This window comes from Gnatocerus cornutus, chromosome 2, assembly GCF_029298725.1.
Source record: "Gnatocerus cornutus isolate USDA-ARS CGAHR chromosome 2, icGnaCorn1.1, whole genome shotgun sequence".
Classification (NCBI taxonomy): Eukaryota; Metazoa; Arthropoda; class Insecta; order Coleoptera; family Tenebrionidae; genus Gnatocerus; species Gnatocerus cornutus.
The window spans coordinates 21,440,172-21,460,928 of record NC_142234.1 but is presented as its reverse complement, the minus strand read 5'-3'; the positions used below and the strand labels follow the sequence as shown (position 1 = coordinate 21,460,928).

At 35.7% G+C, this 20,757-nt stretch overlaps 5 protein-coding genes across 16 annotated transcripts in view; 1 reads left to right on the top strand and 4 right to left on the bottom strand.

The window, feature by feature from the left end:
• The window catches only part of LOC148180081 (band 7 protein AGAP004871), a 65,210-nt gene extending 57,861 nt beyond the window's left edge, over positions 1-7,349 (bottom strand). For 2 of the 8 annotated variants that reach the window (XM_088050630.1, XM_088050633.1), the window contains exons 1-3: positions 7,043-7,348; positions 1,978-2,077; positions 1,803-1,820 (exon numbers count right to left, since the gene is read on the bottom strand). In XM_088050630.1, coding sequence (XP_087906756.1) covers positions 1,803-1,820; positions 1,978-2,044 — 85 coding nt within the window. In that variant the 5' untranslated portion in view covers positions 2,045-2,077; positions 7,043-7,348. Of the gene's footprint in view, positions 1-1,802; positions 1,821-1,977; positions 2,078-7,042 lie in introns of those variants that run through there. The other 6 variants (XM_088050635.1, XM_088050638.1, XM_088050632.1 and 3 more) reach the window with 5 other exon arrangements.
• Positions 7,350-11,278: 3,929 nt separating this feature from the next.
• Positions 11,279-15,874, bottom strand: LOC148180080 (beta-1,3-galactosyltransferase 5). 3 transcript variants are annotated; one of them, XM_088050627.1, is made up of 2 exons: positions 15,653-15,874; positions 11,279-13,000 (listed from the first exon to the last, which is right to left on the bottom strand). In XM_088050627.1, the coding sequence occupies exon 2, from the start codon at positions 12,976-12,978 to the stop codon at positions 11,947-11,949; it is 1,032 nt and encodes a 343-aa protein (XP_087906753.1). In that variant the 5' UTR covers positions 12,979-13,000; positions 15,653-15,874; the 3' UTR covers positions 11,279-11,946. The 3 variants fall into 3 exon arrangements, with proteins under 3 accessions (XP_087906753.1, XP_087906752.1, XP_087906751.1); XM_088050626.1 differs by lacking the exon at positions 15,653-15,874 and adding an exon at positions 13,073-13,470; XM_088050625.1 differs by lacking the exon at positions 15,653-15,874 and adding an exon at positions 13,077-13,470.
• A 77-nt stretch (positions 15,875-15,951) lies between these two features.
• Positions 15,952-17,127, bottom strand: RpL14 (ribosomal protein L14). Its single transcript, XM_088050642.1, has 4 exons — positions 17,036-17,127; positions 16,730-16,831; positions 16,368-16,562; positions 15,952-16,200 (listed from the first exon to the last, which is right to left on the bottom strand). Exons 1-4 carry the CDS (start codon positions 17,036-17,038, stop codon positions 15,994-15,996), a joined length of 507 nt encoding a protein of 168 aa, XP_087906768.1. The 5' UTR covers positions 17,039-17,127; the 3' UTR covers positions 15,952-15,993.
• Positions 17,128-17,220: 93 nt separating this feature from the next.
• Positions 17,221-19,151, top strand: ZC3H3 (Zinc finger CCCH domain-containing protein 3). 3 transcript variants are annotated; one of them, XM_088050621.1, is made up of 5 exons: positions 17,222-17,429; positions 17,482-18,283; positions 18,332-18,478; positions 18,527-18,722; positions 18,770-19,151. In XM_088050621.1, the coding sequence occupies exons 1-5, from the start codon at positions 17,414-17,416 to the stop codon at positions 19,073-19,075; spliced, it is 1,467 nt and encodes a 488-aa protein (XP_087906747.1). In that variant the 5' UTR covers positions 17,222-17,413; the 3' UTR covers positions 19,076-19,151. The 3 variants fall into 3 exon arrangements, with proteins under 3 accessions (XP_087906745.1, XP_087906747.1, XP_087906746.1); XM_088050620.1 differs by having other exon boundaries at positions 17,226-17,429; positions 17,479-18,283; XM_088050619.1 differs by having other exon boundaries at positions 17,221-17,429; positions 17,479-18,478.
• LOC148180077 (LETM1 domain-containing protein 1) lies at positions 19,141-20,584 on the bottom strand. The gene is made up of 3 exons (XM_088050628.1): positions 20,315-20,584; positions 19,607-20,267; positions 19,141-19,561 (listed from the first exon to the last, which is right to left on the bottom strand). The coding sequence occupies exons 1-3, from the start codon at positions 20,386-20,388 to the stop codon at positions 19,232-19,234; spliced, it is 1,065 nt and encodes a 354-aa protein (XP_087906754.1). The 5' UTR covers positions 20,389-20,584; the 3' UTR covers positions 19,141-19,231.
• Positions 20,585-20,757: the final 173 nt, after the last annotated feature.

Genomic DNA, 20,757 nt, shown 5'->3' with positions numbered 1-20,757 from the left:
CAATTTAACAATTAGCAATTTACATTGAACATTGTTGCAGCAAATGAAAAAGAAAAAAAATATGTTTTGTTAACTTTTAAAGACTTTTTAAAAATTTTGATTTGAATACTCATAAAATTGTAGTTTTTTTTGATAAATTTCGTGTTTTTTTAATATCCCTGGTCAGAATAGACGATCATAGATAAAAATTATGTAGTTAAGTTGCTGGTCGAGTTTTTTTTAAATTTATTTGGTTTGTCCAAAAATAAAATTTTCTAAAAACTCAATTTTTTGTTTTAAAATTTTGTCTTTTGGCACAGTTGATGAACACTTTAAAAGTAGTAATCTGTCAAAAGTTTATTGTCAAAACTTAACAACTCACAATGATTTTAAGAATTTTACTAAAAAAAGTTAAAAAAAAATTATTTGTCATAAAATAAAATTTTCTAAAATCTGTATTTTTTGTTCTAAATTTTTGGTCTTTGGCACAATTAATGAACATTTAAGAAATAGTAACCTTCCTAAATTTCATTGTCATAACTAAAAAACTAACAAAGATACGAATTTTACTAGAAAAAGTTGAAAATTTTTTATTCGTTCTAAAATAAAATTTTCTAAAATCTGTAATTTTTGTTCTAAAATTTTGTTCTTTGGCATAGTGAATGAACAGGTCAGAAATAGTAATCTGCCTAAATTTCATTGTCATAACTGAAAAACTAACAAAATACAAATTTTATTAAAAAAAGTTGAATATTTTTGATTCGTTCTAAAATAAAATTTTCTTAAACCTGTATTTTTTGTTCTAAAACTCTAAAGGATTTTACAGTGACAAAATGGTTAAAAATATTGTGCACTACTGTAGTAAAGAATAAGTTGGCAAATTTCTCGAATTTTTTAATTTTCCCGGCGCATCCACCATTTTCATAATTACACTAGTCCACAATTTTCACTTTTTCTTGAAAACTTGAAGTTATGGGACTGATTAATAGTGTTTTTGAACGCCAATTTAATAAGCTTTTTAAGAATTTATAAAACTTATTGCTAGAATAAATACTTTCCATAATATTTTCAACTTTTTGTTTGGTAAAATTCGTATCTTTGTTAGTTTTTAATTTATAACAATGAAATTTTAAGAGGTTACTATTTCTAAAGTGTGCACTAATTGTGCCCAAGGCCCAAAATGTAGAACAAAAAATACAAATTTTAGAAAATTTTATTTAAGGGCGAATTAAAAATTTTCCATTTTTTTAGTAAAATTCGTATCTTTGTTAGTTTTTAAGGTAGAACAATCAAATTTAAGGAGGTCACTATTTCTAAAGTGTTTCTTAACTGTACCAAAGGCCAAAAATTTAGAACAAAAAATACTAATTTTAGAAAATTTAATTAACCTCGCAGCAGACTTCCAAAAAGTGAAACCATTTTTGCTTTTAAAAAACTCTAAAGGATTTTGCAGTGACAAAATAGTTAAAAATGTTTTGCATTACCAATTTTATTGCTGATTGCTGCTGAAAACAGGTATGAAGACTAAAATGAAGTATTCCTGAAATTTAGAAAAATACTTTCATATCTCAAAAATATTTTTTGTGGCAAATTTGATAAGGTACAATTTGTTTAGAACAATTAAAAGAAGATCCACACCAAAAATCAGTTTATGAGAATTATTTCGAGCTTCTAAAATTTTCGAGTCTATTTTGCCCGAACTACGTCCCCTAATTGAGCCGTTACAACACAAATTGCAGCTGATGGGAAACCTACGTAAGCCTCAACAGAGTTTCTAAGAAGCCCTACAGAATTATACAAAACAGTAGAGTAGCTTTACTCACCATGTCCATGTTCATGCGCTACAAAAAAAAATAAAAATTGTACTTCACCGCCAATAGTACCAAAAGTACACTTAAATAAAGACAATCGTACGTTTCCGCCACCACCGCTTGGGTTAGACAACAACAACACTTAATGAATCATAGACAGAATTGAATTCTGGAAATGATTTCGTACCTCCAAAGACGTGCTTGGCGAAGTCCTCCGCGCTCGCCTGGTGCCCATTCGTGACGGTGGTCGCCATATCCGGAGATATCTTCGTTTCCGTTGCCGCCACCTGGAAAAAGTGTTGGTTAATAAACGACTTTCTAGACACACCCTTTGTAATTTACGACAGGTGGTGCGCCTAATCCCTAAATACCAGCACTAAACCCTGGGCTTTATAAATAAACGTGGTATTCGCAGGTGATGAACGGCATAATGTTGGGATGCTATGTTTACGAGCTTTCAAACACTTAAACTCATATTTCAACTCGATCTTGATCTATTTCTGTTAAAATCTATAAAAAGAGGTCGTGACGTAAAAATATGCATTGAATTATTCACTGGACAAGTTAGATTCTGTTAAAGTTTTATGTACACTGAACAATGAGGAGTTCGCGTGACGGTAATTGTGACAATTATTGAGAAGCTACGTACGAAACTTTACTAACTATTTTGTTATTAATACCAGTAATGATTGGACTTTCTTAACGTTAAAACGAAAATATGTTTGGGTTTTCACAATTCGGGTCACAGTTTTACTAAGAATAAACATCAGACATTAGTTAGGTAAATTAAACTGTCTACGTTTAGTTAATTAACTTTGTAACTGATGGCTGTTAGGAGCGATCAAATTTTGAATGTTCTCAAATAACGGTAACATTGTTCCTCATAATTTTAAGATTTTAATTATGGTAATTAATATGAAAGAGCTGCTTAAAATATCCTTGTTTAGGGAAATTAACTTCTTACTTAAATTACAGAGTTTTACAAATTTCTCTTTAAAGATCAACAAGAAATAGAGGTATCAGAAAATTTTATTTTAGAACTAACCAAATATTTTTAATTTTTTTAGTTAAATCTCTGTTGGTTTTAAAGTTATAGCAATGAAAGTTAAAGGGGTTACTTTCTTTAACGTATTCATTAACTGTGCAAAGGTGCAGAATTTTAGAACAAGAATAGAGATTTTAGAAAATTTTATTTTAGAACTAACCAAATATTTTTAACTTTTTTTGGTTAAATTTGTATCTCTGTTAGTTTTTAAGTTTTGTCAATAAACTTTAAGAAGAATGCTATTTTTAACGTGTTCAATAACTGTGCAAAAATGCAAAAGTTTCGAACAAGAAATAGAGATTTTGGAAAATTATGAACTTTATAGTTCCCAAGTTTCCCAAGTTAATGAATTCATTAAAATTCCAATCTCACATAATGACTATCAAAGTGAACACTTACAACCAAATTTCCGACTCATCTAAAGGCTATTTTTCCTGAAGAGACTTTTTGGAGACCCCAAATTCAAAACGCGACTTTGTGATTGGTCGTTCGCCAAAGCAAGTTATACAGGGTCCGGCAACACTTGTGTCCACCCCCAAAATAGTCTTTAATTTTAAAGTTACAATTTTGAAAATTTGCACGCGCGCATAGTTGACAAAGGTCTAGAAGCTGACGCAAAAATTTGTCTTTTATCACGGTTTGGTTGGCGTCGCGACGCCTAAGAAGTATAATTTTTAGCGACTTTTGAGTTTTTGCGGAAATATTCGCGAATTCAATTTTTTTTCAACATAACAGTGATATAAATATCTGAGTTTTTATTTTAAATCTAATGCAAATTGTCTTCAAAATTTGCGAAAAAAACGCTGTTTTATCAAGTTAGTTTTTAAAATTATGACAGCGCAGTGGCAAACTACGTTTACACCAAAATTTCACAAGTCACTTTATTCACTTTTATAAAGGTTAATTTTGATTAACACGGGCATGTTGCACTTTATGGACACCAGAAATCGTTAATTAACATCGACAAAGCGACAATTTCACTAATTAAGACTTTTGTTACAATCTAAAGCGGGCCAAAGGACAGATGTCATTTGTGACACAAGATGTTGACAGATGGGTGTAAACGTAGTTCCCAACTTTGACGTAATGAAATTGAAAACTAACTTGATAAAACAGCATTTTTTTCTCAAATTTTGAAGACAATTTGCATTGAATCTAAAATAACAACTGAGATATTTTTAACACATTTATATTCAAAAAAAATTAAATTAGGGGTTGATATCACAAACATTTACAATTAAATAAAAATTACATTTTTAAGGCGTCGCGACGCCAAAACTATTGGTGATAAAAAACAAATTTTTGCGTCAGCTTCTAGAGCTTTGTCAACTGTGAGCGTATGCAAATTTTCAAAATTTTATCTTTAAAATTAAAGACGATTTTGGGGGTGGACACAAGTGTTGCCGGACCCTGTATACACAATAATGTTTATTTTTCCTGCAGAATGTAAAACAAGATTTGTCACCAAATTGTAGAAGCATCAGGAATTGACTTGTTTTAGTTATTAATTCAGATTAATTATTTAGCGCTGTGTTAAAGTGTCATGTGGCTGTGTTTCCGTCAATCAAATGTCAGCAATCGGCAAATTAGTTGAAAAACTAACTTAATCGCAATCAAATCATTCTGTGAACCGACCTTAAATTTTTCATCATTGCTAACAGACTACACTCCTGTGTAAATTTTCGAAAATTCTTGGATGTAAATCAGGCTTTTAATTTTTAAGGGAGAAACGTCAAACGCTTTTGCTGCCAACTATTACCGATAAAAATTAACTTAACTTTTTAATAAGGGGACCGATAGTAATGAATTTAGGATAAAAACTTGTCAGTTGCTTGTGGCGCCATCTATTAATCAAAATTGCCATTCATGCATTACAGGTATCTAACTTATCTATTTCAAATCCTGCTGACTTTCCCTGCAGGAAAACTGACATAAAATCCTAAATTTATTCAAATAAATTAAAATTTAACCTTTAAGCTCATGAAACAAAAGTATGCAATGGCCATAACTACTTTAGCAAATTAGCTGCCCCACTTCCTCACTTTGAGAAAATTTGATTATTTCCCCACAGTAACTTGAGAAAATTCGCTGATTATTCAGTTTGGAGCATCGCTAGAAGTAACTTCACCCCACTCCAGTACTTTTTCTGCCCAGCATAACTTTATTGTAATTCAGTGTGCACTTGGCTGTTTATTCGGGGTAATAAATTCCGCGAGCTGTCTCCTTTTTTTAGAGTTTGCAGTCTGCATTTTCCTCGTTTGCTGTTCAATACTCCCTGAGTTCATGTTTATCGTTCATAACTAGGTCATTCTCCTTGTGAGTGCATGCTAATACGACCCCAAAACCATTTGCCGCCAAGAAAGAAATCAAACCTCTAGGAACTTTTTTTTTAATTCATCACCCTGTTGCACGCACAAATTATTCACCAGCGAATCTTAATCCCGCTTGATCTCCGTCCTGAGATAATCGCCGAACGAGAATAATTCTTCCGCGTGCTGCCCTCCTCTGAATTTATTTTATGTATTTTTAAATTACCAATTAAGAACGTTGAAGTAATTTTTCCGCCTTGAGGCCACAATGCAAGTTAAATTAGCACTGGGCTACAGGTAAAGTGGTTCGCTGTTTCAATTAAACTTTGAATAATTACTACCGACAAACACGACATTCTCTTTTAATTTATTAATTATTTAGTAGCCGGCATTGTCTTTTTAATTTTTTTTGAGTTCGTTTCCAGGAGAAAAAAGTGTAATTTTAAATCCTTGGAACTTAGATTATCGTACATATGGACAGAGAGGTGACTGGGGAATGAGACAGTTTATTTGGGAGTATAGTTGGCACCAGACTTGGTCATAAAAAATTGGAAATAATTTTATACCAGGAAAGTGTAGCTGTTTGCGGGTTAAAAGCTGTCAGAGACCGTTTGAAATATACAGCGCTCGTCCTCTTGGTTATTATAAAGGAAATAAAATAAATGTTTGAAATGACAGGATAAAAGATATTTGCACTGTTGTAGTTGCAAGCTAAATGTGAGAATTTTTACACGATATAATCACATTAGACTGAAATTTAAATAATTCGATCGATTTGTCGCTTATCTTTGAAGCTATATTAACGTTTTGATGCTCATTGTACGCAGAATTTCACGTAGAATCCAAAAAAGTAAAATTCGATTAAAATTTCAAATTGCCGCCAGAGAGACCCTAAAGTCGGCAAAGCTGATTGCAGATTAGCTCATTCGCCGATTTAAGAAAACGACTAACTTTGCCACCAAAAAAGATTTAAACACAAGTTAATTTCTTGGCAACACACTCAGTAATAAAAAATCAAAGAACTCTCCGCGGGCTAAAATCCACGAAACTGTGGAAAGTTTACACGATAAAACTCCGAATTTTATGTCACTTTTCGACGTTAATATTCACCTTTCTGTATTTCTCAACATTATTTACCCACCCAAAATCAATAAAATAAAATTAGAAAAATCATAAACCCAATTCGAATTTTTGTAAATACGCCCATAAATTAAAAAATGGCGCGCGCGACCACGAAATATTTTTAGAACATCATGGGAACTTTTCCTCGGAACTCAACACCATTTTTAATAATTAATCGCATCGTCAGACTATAGAAAATAACTCGTTCGATACTACTTAGAAACTATTAGCCTCTTGCATATTTCACATTAATGCGGGAAATCAATTAATGGACTTAAAATAGAGTTTAAGATGCGCAATTGTGGGAATTAAAAATTCTGTCGTGCACTTTCGTTAATCGTGTTTGTTGTTAACGTCTCCATTTAGCGCACATGGCAACACTCAATCGATAAAGGTCGAACTTTAGGGTAATTTTTTTGGATTTCCTTCGGCACAACAACATTCTATTATTGAGCAAATGATGGATTTGGAATTTGATTGGAGAGTTCCAACGCTAGTTCCTCCATTACTAGTGGAGTTCCCGCAGGAAGGAAGCTTTTCTCTGACTGTGCACGTCTTTTAATCACTCGCTATTTTCGGCGCTCGTATTTCGACTATAAATACTGGGACCTTGACTGGCTATTTACTTAAAACTGAGTCGGCTTGTAACATAAATAAGAAAGAAAGTAAAAAGAATTAGCAGAGAGTGATCAAATAAAACAAAAATTCCGAACGGAGCTTTTCAAATTTTTGTTAAAATCAGTGGAATTGTGGCCGTGGAACATTCGCAAACTCACCTTGTTATAGGGTTTCACAACGAGTACGGTCGCAATTTTGAGTAATTAGAAACCGCTTCAGGACGTTGACATCGAGTGCGTTTTTCCAGCAGGATAACGTGGCACTATTTACCAGAGCTTATAGATGTCAATGTGATGAACGTTGCCGCACTTGTATTTGCCACAGTTTCGAAAGAAGTCAGCGCGCAAGCTCGCGCATAGATCGCGTGTGTAGTTGGGTACAATTTCGAAAGCTTACAAAACTGAAAAATTACTTTAAAAGCTCCTAATGTATTGTAATTGATTTAGCATTTGAGTGTGATTGGGCGAGCGCGATTATGTTTGTAACCGCTAATTTTCCGGTGATCTCTTAGTGTTGGTAATCGATGGGTGGAATGGGTTTTGATAGGTACACGTGTCCTCGGATGCCTGGAGGACAAGATTGCATTTTTTATGAGATTATCAAGTTATGTGGGATTTTGGCAGATGTTCGAGGCGCCACGCCTCTTAGTGTGCTCCTTTGTTCCAATTAGTGCCATGGTAACTCGATACAATCATAATTCGGACGATGGATTAAGGGTTGAGGGAGGTTTGTGAGGGATTGGATGACGGTGGTCAACATATTTTGGGGTGATTCGACGGGTGAGTGACCTTTTGGGCGCGAGGCGGATTCCTGCGACGGTGGATTAACCCTGCGTCTATTATTTAGCAGGTTTTGTTTAGAGTCTAATAAAGCTTGACGACTATTTACTTCATTTTTCAAAGCTCTTTACGACGAATTTAGCAATCACAAAAATTTTATGACTTTAAATACCTAAACTTTCTACGATCGATTTCTCGCTTAGTTTTTTGGGTAAATCACGTTATTATATCTCATTTTACTCAGAATCTTACGTAGATTCTAAATCAGGAATTAAAATTTTTGGGTTTTCGCCTAAAGGCCTTATTTTTTAAGGTTCGAAACAATCTATACTCAATATCTTGGAAACCATTAGAAATATTGGAAAACCGTTTGCGCTATCGTTTTTCTCGCGATTTTTTTCCTCAAAATGAGTTCTTAGATTTTCCAAAAGTCGAAAGTTGCAGTTTTTCGCGAAAATTTAAGACTAAAACTATGTTAAATTTCTGACATCGATATCTCGCTTATTGTTTAGAGTAAACATAATTTTACGCAGAATTTTCCGCAGATTCCAAATCTGAAATTGAAATTCAGATCGGACAACAAACAACTAAGTTATGGCCGATCAAAATTTTGAATAGTTGATTTTCATTTTTTCTCATTTTTCGTAATTTTTAAAGTTAAATATCTCAGAAACTATTCGAGATATTGAGATGCGGTTTGCGCCATTCTTTTTTTCGGCTTATTTTACGTTAGAAAATGTTCTCAAAAGCCCAAAAATTCGACAGTCGATTTTTCGCGAAAAAAATTACGATTGAAACGATGAAAATTTTTAATTTTTTTGATTTTTGGCCATAACTCGTAAACGAGTTGTCTGATAGATCTCAAATTTGGCCAGTAGATAGATTTCGAGCTCCTGATGTTTCCAAAACAGTTTTTGGCCAATACCTCGTTTATTTATTAAGCAAACTCAACAAATTTGGGTCTCATTTTACGTAGAATTTCACGCTGAATCCAAAAACCTGATAATTTTATAATACTTGTCAATAAATAACCGAGTTATGACCGTTTGAAATTTTGGGTTGTCGCCAGAAGGCCAAATTTTTGAAGGTTCAAAACAATTCGTGCTCGATATCTCGAAAACTATTTCAGATATTGAGATGCGGTTTTCGCCATCGTGTTTCTCGCGATTTTTAAGCTAAGAAATCGTGCTTAGATTTTCCGAAAGTCGAAAATTAAAAAAGTTGTGCAGAGACTGAGGATTACATGCACTTTTGGCGTGGGAAAAAAAGTGCCTACAAAACTAAACAAATTTCATTATCTTAAACTTTTCCTATTACGCAGAAAAAAACTCATTGTAAATTAGCACACTGGTCGTTTAATAAGCCTTGAAATTTTCCACAAAAAATCTCTAGTTTCCATCAATCGCCTTTCAAAGTAATGAGCAAAAAATATGTCAAGCAATCCCTCATTAATAAATAATTTATGACATAGCTTGTGGGAATATAATTTTTCCAATTTGTGTAATTTTTGAGCTATACCGATATCCTAACTTATACATTTTTCATCATCGTATTTGTTTTACCGACACGTTATCGACATCCGCGGCCTACATTTGGAAGCCAAATGATAGTTCAATGGATGTATTTTAGTTTTATTATCGTTACTATATATTTTATGTTTGTCTTCGGATTGTATTAAGATTAATATAATTAAAGATAATAATTAAAAGAAATGATGAAATAATAAGTTTCAACAGCTTAATGTTAGATCAGTTGAAGGAAACAGTAGACGATATTTTTTGGGGTTTTTTTGCCTATAACTTCTAAAATAATTGACTGATAGATATCAGGTTTGGTTCACTTTTAGATTATGAGTTCCTTTTTCGATTGATATAGAATAGTTGAGTACTAACAGATTTTAAATCTATTAATCAATGCGAATTATATTTTTAAGAATATTTTAAAATTTTGCTTGTTATAACTAAGGAAAAATGTTAGTTCTAGTATTTACAAATTAATATGCAAAACAAAAACTGCTTACTTATAAATTAAAAAACTGCCAAGTCATCCACATCCGCACAAGTCAATAGCTCGAGCAAATTATGTCAACTGGTTTGAAAGCTAAAATATTCTCTGCCAAACTTTGCAATAACCCGCTAATGTACACATAAAAATAACATTTTATTGCCGGCTTTTATTTTCTGATTTTATTATCGAAGATACTTTTTATATAATCGTAACTTAAGCTAAATTCTTCGCTTTGAACTGAACATTTTTCATCTCTGAAACGAACTTTTGTTTTGTTTATCGGTTGTGTTAGCACTACAACGATGAAATTTGGAAGGGTTGTTATCCTTAACTCACTTACTTACTGTACCAAATTTCAAAATTTTCAGACAACACACTCAGATTTTAGAAATTTTTATTTTTAGGACAAACCAAAAAGTTTCAAAATTAAAAAAATAATTGTATTTTTGGTTGTGTTGGCGCCACAGCGATGAAATTTGAGGAGGTTGCTACCCTTAATTTATTTATTAACTGTACCAAATTTCAAATTTTTCAGGCAACAGACTCAGATTTTAGAAATTTTTATTTTTAAAACGAACAAAAAAGTTTTAAGATTCTATAAAAACATTATATTTTTGGTTTTGTTAGCGCCACAGCGATAAAATTTGGGGAGGTTGATACTTTTAACTCATTTATTAACTGCGCAAGATTTCAAAATTCTCAGTCAACTGACTTAGATTTTAGAAATTTTTATTTTTAGGATACGAAGCAAAAAGTTTCAAAATTCTATAAAAAAAAATTGTATTTCAGGTTGTGTTACCGCTACAACGATAAAATTTAGGGGAGGTTGTTACCCTTAACTCACTTATTAACTGTACCAAATTTAAAAATTCTCATGCCACAGACTCAGATTTTAGAAATTTTATTTTTAAAACTAGCTAAACAGTTTCAAAATTCTATAATATTTCTTTAAAAAAGTTGTAGTTTTGGTTGTGTTATTGCTTCAGTTATGAAAATTAGGAAGGTTGCTACCCTTAACTCTATTATTAACTGTACCAAATTTCAAAATTTTCAGGCAACAGACTCAGATTTTAGAAATTTTTATTTCTAGAACGAACCAAAAAATTTCAAAATTTTCTAAAAAAATTGTATTTCTGATTGTGTTAGCGCTACAGCGATAAAATGTGGGACGGTTATTACCCTTAACTCCTTTATTAACTGTACTAAATTTCAAAACTTTCAGACAACAGACTCAGATATGATATCCCAAAAACTTGACGGATTACATGCTTTTGAACTGCACTTCTTGTTGCCTTTTTCCTAAAACACTTTAACTTCAATAAAATGTTGCTTCCAATCGATAATAATCGAGAGCACTGCAGAACATAAATCATATCCATAAATACAGGGGAAAACACCCCAATAAACAGAACTTGTCTGCAGAAAGATTAAACGTAATTTCCTTCTTTTTTTAACTCATATGCAACCAACAATTAATTAGCTTTCACGTGAAAAGCGTTGTTATTTTCCAGCGATCGTAAAAGACCGCTGCTTTAAATAACCCCAAGTCGCACCCAGAGGCATTGAAAATAAGATTCTACAAACAAATCCAAAAATAAAACTACCAACTTCATTGAATGCGTTTAATGTTGAACTTGGCACGATTCATATTTTTTCAGAATGGTACATGGTAATACTAGCAGGTAACATGTGTTAATTTAGTAATTTTTCCAACAATAAGTATTTTAAATTCTTAATTATATCAGTTATGTTATTAAAATAATCTACTTTACTCGGCTAAACTTCGTCCCTAACAAATGATATTTTATTCACTCACGTAACATATTTAAAGAGTCGTTAGCACTCTGTTTCTTAAGATTAACATAATTCAACGCAATTTGTACTAAAATTCTAGTTTGAAATCACATTTTTGATACGAATAGTGATAAATTTGGCAGATATGTGCACGAAATTATCACTTTCCACGTAACACGGAGAAAAATATATTCTTTTGATCTAGCTACTTAGGTACTAAATTACATGGACCCCTTTGACGTGACTGCGTCTTGACAAAACCAATTCATCAAGAGACAGTATAACAGTAATAGAATACTCTGAAACGAATTGCAAGAATGAAAATTAAATACCCATAGGCACTTCAACTAGATTCTAAAATTGCAAAAAAGTGCTCTACTAAAAACTTGGCCGTTTTTTGACAGTCTTCAATTTCTAGTACCTATGATTTATGGACAGTCTTCCATCCGCCAAACTTTTTGATTATCCATCGAGGTAACGTTTTAAGTGATGTCTCTGAGTAAAGAACTGCGCATATCGTGGTTGTTCACGTATTCCCACAACGCATTAATCTCCTCCTCGTTAACATCCGGAGATCCGAAGAGGAACAACTGGTTGATCTTTGGTGGTTTGTGCAGAGCTTTGCCCATTGCTGTTTTCGTTAAAACTACATTATCTATATTAACATGGGCTAAATGTAACTTGGCCGCCAGAATCCCCGTCATGAAAACGTCGTCGATCCAGAAATACGCAGTTTTCTGCGCCTCTCGATACAACTCGAAGACGACGTCCGGCGAGTAGAGTATCGCGAATCCTGGGCAATACGGAGGGTAGATTTTGGCTGGATACTCCTTGAACGAAACCCTCCACTTGGACCTCCACGTCCTCAACACCATGCTGCGTTTTTTCAACGTACAAAACAGCATTCTTGACCCCCCAAACGGGGACAAATCCGAAGTCAAGAAGTTCATCATAAGAGGCATATTGACGAAGACGTCATCATCAGTCTTGAGAATATATTTCGCTTGTGGACAATGATAGACGACGTACTTCATCACCATCACGTGCTTGTACGTCAAGTTCCTATAAGCGTCGACGAAGGAACCTTGGATCAAATCCTCGAACTCTTCATTTTCTCGCTCGATCTTCGACTTTACGGTCGAGTTGACCAGTCCGACGAAGAACAGAACTTTCACTTGAAGAGTGTTCTGCCCCCACGTCGCCCTCACCAGTTTTCGCAGATCGAAGTTGCTGGGGTTCGAATGGACGAGAATCAGAAGAAGGACGTTCGAGTCGTTGCTGCAGGGGAGGTTCAACATGGTGAAGGTAAAATTGTTGAGATCGACGAGTTGGTGGTAGTCATCGGCGGGGAGGGTGTTGACCGGATACGAGTACAAAGAGGAGTTGGAGGAGTATAAACTGTAAACCGCCACGGGGAAGTGGTCGGAATCGGCGCTAAACTGCCATAGTGTGACGCAAACCACGAAGATGATCACCGCGTAGATGACGTTGGGCCACACTCGCTTATCCAGCATCTTCAGAGGGCGGCAGACATTGCTGCAAAACGAAGAAATTCAGTGGAAATTGGGAAGAATTGGAATGATTTTAGGGGGTTTTGTTCGTACATACATACATGGCCGCATAATACGAGACGTTTTTCATGCTTCAGTTTTAGCGCCGTCACGTCATTAGATCACCGTTGACATGGTGATCTTCGAATTTATCAACTTAAATCCCCCGTCATCTTTCACTCCGCGCCGGGCGATTTACTCACCACTACTAATCCACGATCCACGAGAAAATCGATTCTTAGTTTAATTGAATATCGCTAACCGTTCGTTTATCTAAGGACTTTGCATTAAAGATTTAGGTGTTGGCCCAACCACCAATTTACTAATGAGGCGCTGTGGGCGTATTTTAATCGAAGAGCAAACTGATCTCGAAATAAAACAGCGAAGAAACAATTGATCGATTGGGAGAAATAAGAGGCCCCGACCTTGATTCTCGCGGGAATAACTTATCGCACGAATATTTGAGCGAATTGCTCGTTTAGTTTTAAAAAATTATCGCAAAAGTGAGGTCAATTGGAAATTTTAGTGTCGCACCTACGATTATGGCCTAGCAACTACGATGTAGAATGAGTAAAATAAAGCTACACGGTTAGTCCAGTTTCAAAAATGAGAAAAAAATTCTCCACAATTTCTAATATGCGGAAAAGATGGGTGACTTAATGTGCAAAATAATGACATAAAACATAAAAAAATTACATTTTGTTTCTATGTGATACCAGATCTTGTGTATTACACTAATTTACCGACCCTTAAAAAATTTATATGCGAAGAACAAAATTTAAATAAACAATTTCGTCATCTTAAAATTGCGATTGATGGAGGAGAAGGATTTTTAATGAAGTACGAAAAACCAATTTTCAGATCATAAACTGACAAGATAAAATTAACCCCAATCCACGTACTTTCTACAGCACTGGCAAAAAGCGCTTGACTTTTTTCCAACTCGATTAATTATTCACTTTTAAATCAGTGGCGCCCAAGCAAATTCATTTAAATTTTTGTGCAATTTTATCTCGAACACAATAGCTATTTGTGTACCAAGGCCAAAAAGTGATTCTTTTTTGGCCGAGCCTTTTTTTAATGGCCGAGACGCTAGCCGAGGCCAGACAGAAGGCGAGGGCAAAATGGCCCTTTTTGGCCGTGATACACACAAGATTTTTTAGGCGACATCATTAAATTTACAAGTTAATTAAGTATTATTTATGATTTATTGATTTCATCAATTATAACAACTGAATAATTGTAAATATTTATGAATCCTTCAAAAAAGTTCATATTTTCTTTATTTACATTTGCAGTTTCGGCATGTGTAGCTTCACAATTTGATGTGCTTTTTGATGTTGTTGCAGCAGCACTGCTAGACTTGTTCATTTTCAATAATTCAACACGTCTTTGTTGCACTTTACAGCAGTTTGTCGATTTGATTTTACCCAAAAAATGAAAAAATTGGGGGTAATGTCGGTATCTTGTTGTAATAAGCAAAACTATGGATAGATGGCGCCACCAGAGATAGGCCAAAAATGATTGCGGCCAGAAAAGACTTACTTTTGGGCCGCTTTTGAGGCCTAAAAAATCCATTTTTAGTTTAAGTTGCCTAAAAAAAGAATTTAACTAAAAATGTTTTCTCTTAATTTAATCTTAATTTGTAACAAGGAATTAGCACACATTTTTCACAGCTGAACAGAATTTGAAAATTGGTAACTATGGACACATACTATCATCCATTGGTCAGTTTAACATTACACTCTCGTTGCCTAGGAAATTGGGATAGCCATTTACTCCCCTTCTCAAATAAGCTTTCGGGATTGGTTGTTAAATTTTTATCAGTTCTCGAATATTATTATACTTAGTCAATTTTTGTTTTGAAATTTACCATCTGTATTGCTGTCGGCACCCTCTCTTGCTCTCTGGGGCGCGAGTTCTGGGACACCTGTATAGGTGAGATACAAAATTCTTGAATTTCATCCCAAACTCGCTAGTAAATTTTTTAATGCATTACATTTGTAATTTTTTTTTATTGTTTTTTATTGTTCATTAATTTTTATGGCTGTTTGTTATTGTTTCTTTTTCATTCCACATTTAAAAAAACTGTTTTTGAGCTTATTTTAAAACAAAACATATTTACGCATTTACATGAAGCTTTTTTGTATTTGAAGAAATGAGTTGTGTCACGCACAATTGTTAAAAATGATGGACAATTTTTTTCGCGATTTTATTATTTGGATTAACCGTGGCTAGGAAAGTACCTAAAACAGGTGTAATTAGAGCAATTAATTGACTGCAAACTTTTGTCGATTCCCACGTAATAAAATATGGAAAACGATCCCTGTCTGGAAATGACGATAATAAACGCATAATGTGCTTCCCCTATCGATTGGCAGTGGAGGAAATGCGACCGGAAGGCACTAATTTATGTTTTTTAGCCCTCACAATCAATCTAAATCTTTCACGACAATCGATCCAATTTCTTTAAACATTTAAAAACACCTGAAACCTACAAAAAAATTACGCAATAATCCATGCATGGAAACGAATGAATAAATAAACGTCCGACGTGTCTTACTATTTAGTTTAATGGAAAACTCTGAAATTGGGGTGTGCTAAATGAGGTAAAAAGAGGATGAAAATTGATGCCTACCTGTTAAAATTAGGGGTGAAACAATTCACGAATTCACGTTCTTCCAACACAACAAAAATGGATTTTATGCCTCATCTTGTCCCGGTCAACTGGGCCTTGCCTCACCACTCTATGAACTGCACACCACTTGACAGAGATGCTGGAAAATATCGATTTTCCGGCACAATGCAGAGCAGGTCTTGGCGCTTTCGCGGCCTAATCTCCGGCTTTATGGGGAATTTATAATTTTTGTTTCACGTACGAGACCTTGCAGATATCGCAAACTCGCATAACTTAAATTCTTGTTTAAATAAAAAGAGTTCTTCCTTAAAAAATTTATTTTGTTATATGTAACAACTTATTTACTTCTTGGCTTTGGGCTTCGCAGCTTTCCCGGCCTTCTTGGGTTTGGGCTTGTCCCCACCTTTCGCCATTCTCTTCTTGCCATACAAAGTTCCATTTCTAGACGCGGCCTTCTTCAAATTCCTGAACGTAATGGTCCTTATGTGGTTCCTACGTGAACGCGCCCTCCTCAACTTAAAGCGGTCAAAGTCCGTCAACTGGGCTCTCTGCAATTAACACTAATTACAAACAACCCTTCAATTAATAATATAAAGAGTTGGTTTAAACAATTCAGTGTAAAAAGTGGCTTCAGCTTTAAATCAGCCGGCAATTCCTATCAATTACTGGATCATCATATTAGTAAGAAACAGTGGAGGACTGGAGATGAAAGTACCTTTTCCTTGGCAGCCATTTTCTTGGCCCAAACGGAATTTTGCCATTGCTCATCAATTTTAGCCTCAGTCCAGGCTTTGCGGACGACACGAGTGGACGCAGTGAAAGGAAATTTCAGCCGGAATTTTGTTAAATGCAACTGATTTAAACGGAGTTGACCCCTGGGGACATTGCTGGAGGGCCCATCAACCAAAACCTGAAAAAAAATTTGTTTAAATACACCATTTTCACAGTGATTTTTGGTAAAAGGGGGCGAATTACTCAGTTTAAAGATTAACTTCATTTACGATCAGTCGGCAATTCCTATCAATTCTGGATCATCACTGGTGAAATGACTACAACATAACCTAAATTTCTACTCACTCTTGTTTGGTCGATCACATCCACTATGCTGACCAATTTGCCTTTGTTGGGGCCATCGGCGACGAAGGCCACACGGCCGGTTTCGACAAACCTTTCGAAAGGCTGCAAAAGGAGAATTTTAGAGGCGAATTGAAAAGTGCCATGTGGACGACACCAAAGCTTTGAACTAAATTAACTAAACAATGGTTGTTGATTTGAGTAAACTGTGGGTTGTCAAGAGTTAATCACAATTAGAAATAGTTAATTTAACACAAGTTTGACTTGTTTTGAGCGTATTTTCGGTAAAATCAACAAAGTCGTACTCACCATGCTTCACTCTACAACGAAAAGAGTGATGGCCGCCACCTTACCGGAAATAGAATTTTGACAGAGGAGAAGTGAGTCAAAACAGCAACTTCGCAAAAGCCTGTTTTGAGTTGCGGGCAATAAAGCAGTTTATTGTATTTTATATAATCTATACCTTGATTTTTTGTGTTCTTTTGTACACACTCTTCTCTAAAAAGCGGAGTAAAAACCCTTTCGAAACTAAATCTAAATAGTCATTTCACAAGATCATCCTCTTTTGTTCGTTGCTGTCAAATGTCAAACTTCTGTCAAAACTCTATTAGTGCAGTGAAATTCCACGATTTTTCCCCTTTTTAAAGGCATTAAACCAGTTCGCAGTTTAAACGACTTTGTATCGCAATGAATTACTATCCAGGTGAGTTTTACACGTCTTATTGAGTTGTAATAGAAAACTAAACTTTTAGCAGTGAACCACCACCATATGCCCCCTGAAATTCCATTCCATTATCCGCCTCCCGAGTTCACGAATCCTTCCTATGCCACCACGAATCGCTTCATTTACGTAAAACACAATTTTCTTAATCAAGTTCCGACTGCAGCCCCCAAAGTCCTGGTCAACCCCCATTTTAAAAAGAAGGTCTTTGTTAACCCCCAGTTTAAACTCCCTCAGACTCTTCCAGCAGTGAAGCCCAAAATCCACGTTAATCCGAACGTTTTGAAAAAATTCGCGAAAACTAAGCCGGATAATGAACCAGCGGTTGAAACAAAACCTGTAACTGTGATATCGACTAGAAATAAATTAGTTAGGATTCCTTGTAATGCAAGTTCAGTAGTTAGGAAACGACGTAATTCCGTGCACACAAAGTACAAAATTGTCCGGTCGTCGAGTGGTGCTAAAACCCCAACCAAATTCAAGTTAGATAGGAGTAGAAATAAATTTAAATTAGATAAAAGGGACAAGACTGCAAACAAATCAATTCTAAAGCCTGCAAAGAAGAAGTACGTGTATGTTAACCGATTCTTGAGCATGGACGTGATGGCCAAGAACGTCTTGCTGAAGAAGAACTCCAACTTGTGTAAACCCGGCTTCGTTAACATCAACGGAATTTTGTACAAAAAGTCGCCAAATTCGTTGAAAAGAGCGTCGGACGCGTCCTTTAACAAGTCGCAGAGTTCCTTCAGAAGTTCAAAGTACAAATTGGTGAGAAAAGACAGCAAGCTAGTTAATTTGACTCGGCGAAGTCTGGTCAAGCGCCACAAACTTATCAGGTCTTGTTGCCCCCACAAATGTGCAACAATTAGATCGTGTGGTTTTAGATCAACTAAAGTGACTCCCAGTCTCAGTAAAATGCGGAAGTGTAACATCCCGTGTCCGATTTTTCGGAAATACGGGAAGTGTCCAGGAAAAGCGTCGGGAAAGTGCTTCAAGGTGCACAATCCCGACCAGATTGTGCTGTGTACCAGGTGAGGCTCTACTGGTAAAGGAGGAGTTTGTACCAATTTTGATTCAAGGTTCTTGCAAGGCGCCTGTCGCAACGAAAACTGCCTTCTCTCCCACAAAGTCTCCCTGGAGAAGATGCCCACGTGCAAGTACTTCTTGGAGGGGATGTGCTCCAAAGACAACTGCCCCTACCTTCATGTGAAAATCAGCCCCAAAGCGGACATCTGTCGCGATTTCCTCGAAGGGTTTTGCAAGAAGGGAGCAGAAGTGCGTATGATCTCACCCACGTCTTGTAATCAATCGAATTGTTTCAGTGCGATAAGCGCCATCAGTTCTTGTGTCCTGATTTCGAGAAGAACAACAAGTGCGGAAAACGGAGGTGTTCGTACCCGCACGGAAATGTGGTAAGAAAAAGTACTAAGGTTTTAAATATGCTTGCCAAGAAATGTTCGAAAAAGAAGAAAGTTGTGAAAGTTAAAGATGATTCGGAAAAAAATCGATACTACAAGGAGGCGGAGACTAAAGAATTAGGGGAGGAGTCTGTTATTAAGACGGTTTCGAGAGAGAGGCCGAAATTGGGGCAACTGCCGGCTTTTATTCCGTTTTTTGAAGGATCGTGACGAATATTTCTTGGCAATTTTTAGTGTTTTTTTTATTATTATAATTGGAAAAGAAAACAATAAACTCTTGTAACAAGTTAGTCTCTCATTTAAACTCTTTACAAAAAGTATTTGGTACTTTAACATATCACATGTCACGAAAATAAATTAAAACTGTCACTTTTTATATATTAGCATCCAGTTTGAAGGCTCGTTATAAGCCAACAGAATGGGGCAATGCAAAAGTAAAGACAAAGTCTCTCTATCTACAGCGGTTGATATTTTAATCCAATTGTTCAACCAATTTACCATGTCTTCATTTCGCATGTTGGAGGGGTTGAGCCCCCGGATGAGGCAAGCGTTTTTTAAAGCGTCTACAGGCATGTTATGGACCCCCCCTTCTCTAATGATGGCCTTGTCCATTTCTCTGAGTATCACAGCGCGCTCAATTAGTCGCGATCTTCTGAACCACCCTGTATGAAGATCGTGAATCTTCAACAAATATTTCTGAAACGAAACTTGAATCCGTGAAAACGCCTAAAGGTAACTTACCACGTGTTTCCTCTTCAAATAAAACAGGTGATAGGGTTCACACATGAAGAGATCTTTGCACTTGAGGATCTCCTCCAGCGTGGGCTGCACGCCACTGCCCATCTTCCCCAAAATCCCCGCCCAGTTTTCGTACAACTTGTGTTCTTTGATTTTGTCTAACTCCGCTTGGACGCAACGGAAAAGGGGGCGATTGTAGAGCAATCGCGCCTTGAGAAACGAAATCTTGAACTCCGACTTCTGCTGCAAGGTCCAAAAGTGCCTCGACAGAAAAATCCTAGGAAACAAGTACGCAATGGGGAAAATAACATAATTTGCGAACGGCAACGCCGAAATCAACAACACGGGCGCCACCTTCCGCATGTCTTTGGGCATCTGGTGGTACAGCTCGATTTCCCGCCGCGTCAATCTGGCGAATTTGTCTTTCTCAGGCGCGTTGAGCAGTCTGACTATCTTAAAGTACTCCTTGAGGTCGAGAGCGAAGTCTTTGATTCCCACGGTGAAGACGCGGTAGACGTGCATGGCTCCGGGGAAGCTGCGCTCCAGGACTTTGTCGTAGTTTTTCAGGTATTCCATGTAGCGGTGGACGACGTAGAAGCGAATCTTCTTCGCTTCAGTCTTGTAGAGAGATTTTCGGTAGAGATGTGCGGAGGTTTGGAACTGTCTGAAATTGACAAAGGTGACAAGTTGGCGGCGGAGTTGACGGCTTACCTAATGATTGCCATTTTGGAGTGTTGGGGCAAAACTGCGAGGGGTCTAAAGAAACTCAACACTGATTGGGCCATTTTTAGTTAGTTTTTAACCTCAATTATTAATTCTAGGGGTTAGCATCACTAACCACTGTCGAAATTAAGCGAATGGAGCATTTTAAACCATTTTACGGGAAACGGACTATTTCTGTATTTATATCATTTGAAGGTTATATATTTTTGACAATGACACAATACTAGGGAGTTTTGGCGTGCGGTTGGTGCTTCGTTTTTTAACGACCAACATGTCTAGTGGAATTTGAAAATTGTCCTGTCGACACAGTCCGTTAAATAATCAAATAAAACACTAATCAAGTTCTGAATCGTAAATCAAACTTGGTATTCTCATTTGCAGGTCCAAATTGATATCGCAAGTATTTTATTGTTTTTATTTTCGCCAAAATA

Coding starts and splice junctions, on each gene's coding strand:
- RpL14 (XM_088050642.1), bottom strand. Junction 16,563..16,729: donor ATGTGATCGACCAAACAAGA/GTGAGTAGAAAT, acceptor ATTTTTTTTCAG/GTTTTGGTTGATGGGCCCTC. Junction 16,201..16,367: donor AAATGGCTGCCAAGGAAAAG/GTACTTTCATCT, acceptor TGTTAATTGCAG/AGAGCCCAGTTGACGGACTT.
- LOC148180080 (XM_088050625.1), bottom strand. CDS start 13,105: ATGAAAAACGTCTCGTATTATGCGGCCAT. Junction 13,001..13,076: donor GTCTCGTATTATGCGGCCAT/GTATGTATGTAC, acceptor TTCGTTTTGCAG/CAATGTCTGCCGCCCTCTGA.
- LOC148180077 (XM_088050628.1), bottom strand. CDS start 20,388: ATGGCCCAATCAGTGTTGAGTTTCTTTAGACCCCTCGCAGTTTTGCCC. Junction 20,268..20,314: donor TCCAAAATGGCAATCATTAG/GTAAGCCGTCAA, acceptor TGTCAATTTCAG/ACAGTTCCAAACCTCCGCAC. Junction 19,562..19,606: donor ATTTGAAGAGGAAACACGTG/GTAAGTTACCTT, acceptor GTTTCGTTTCAG/AAATATTTGTTGAAGATTCA.
- ZC3H3 (XM_088050619.1), top strand. Junction 18,479..18,526: donor CAGATTGTGCTGTGTACCAG/GTGAGGCTCTAC, acceptor TTTTGATTCAAG/GTTCTTGCAAGGCGCCTGTC. Junction 18,723..18,769: donor TTTGCAAGAAGGGAGCAGAA/GTGCGTATGATC, acceptor GAATTGTTTCAG/TGCGATAAGCGCCATCAGTT.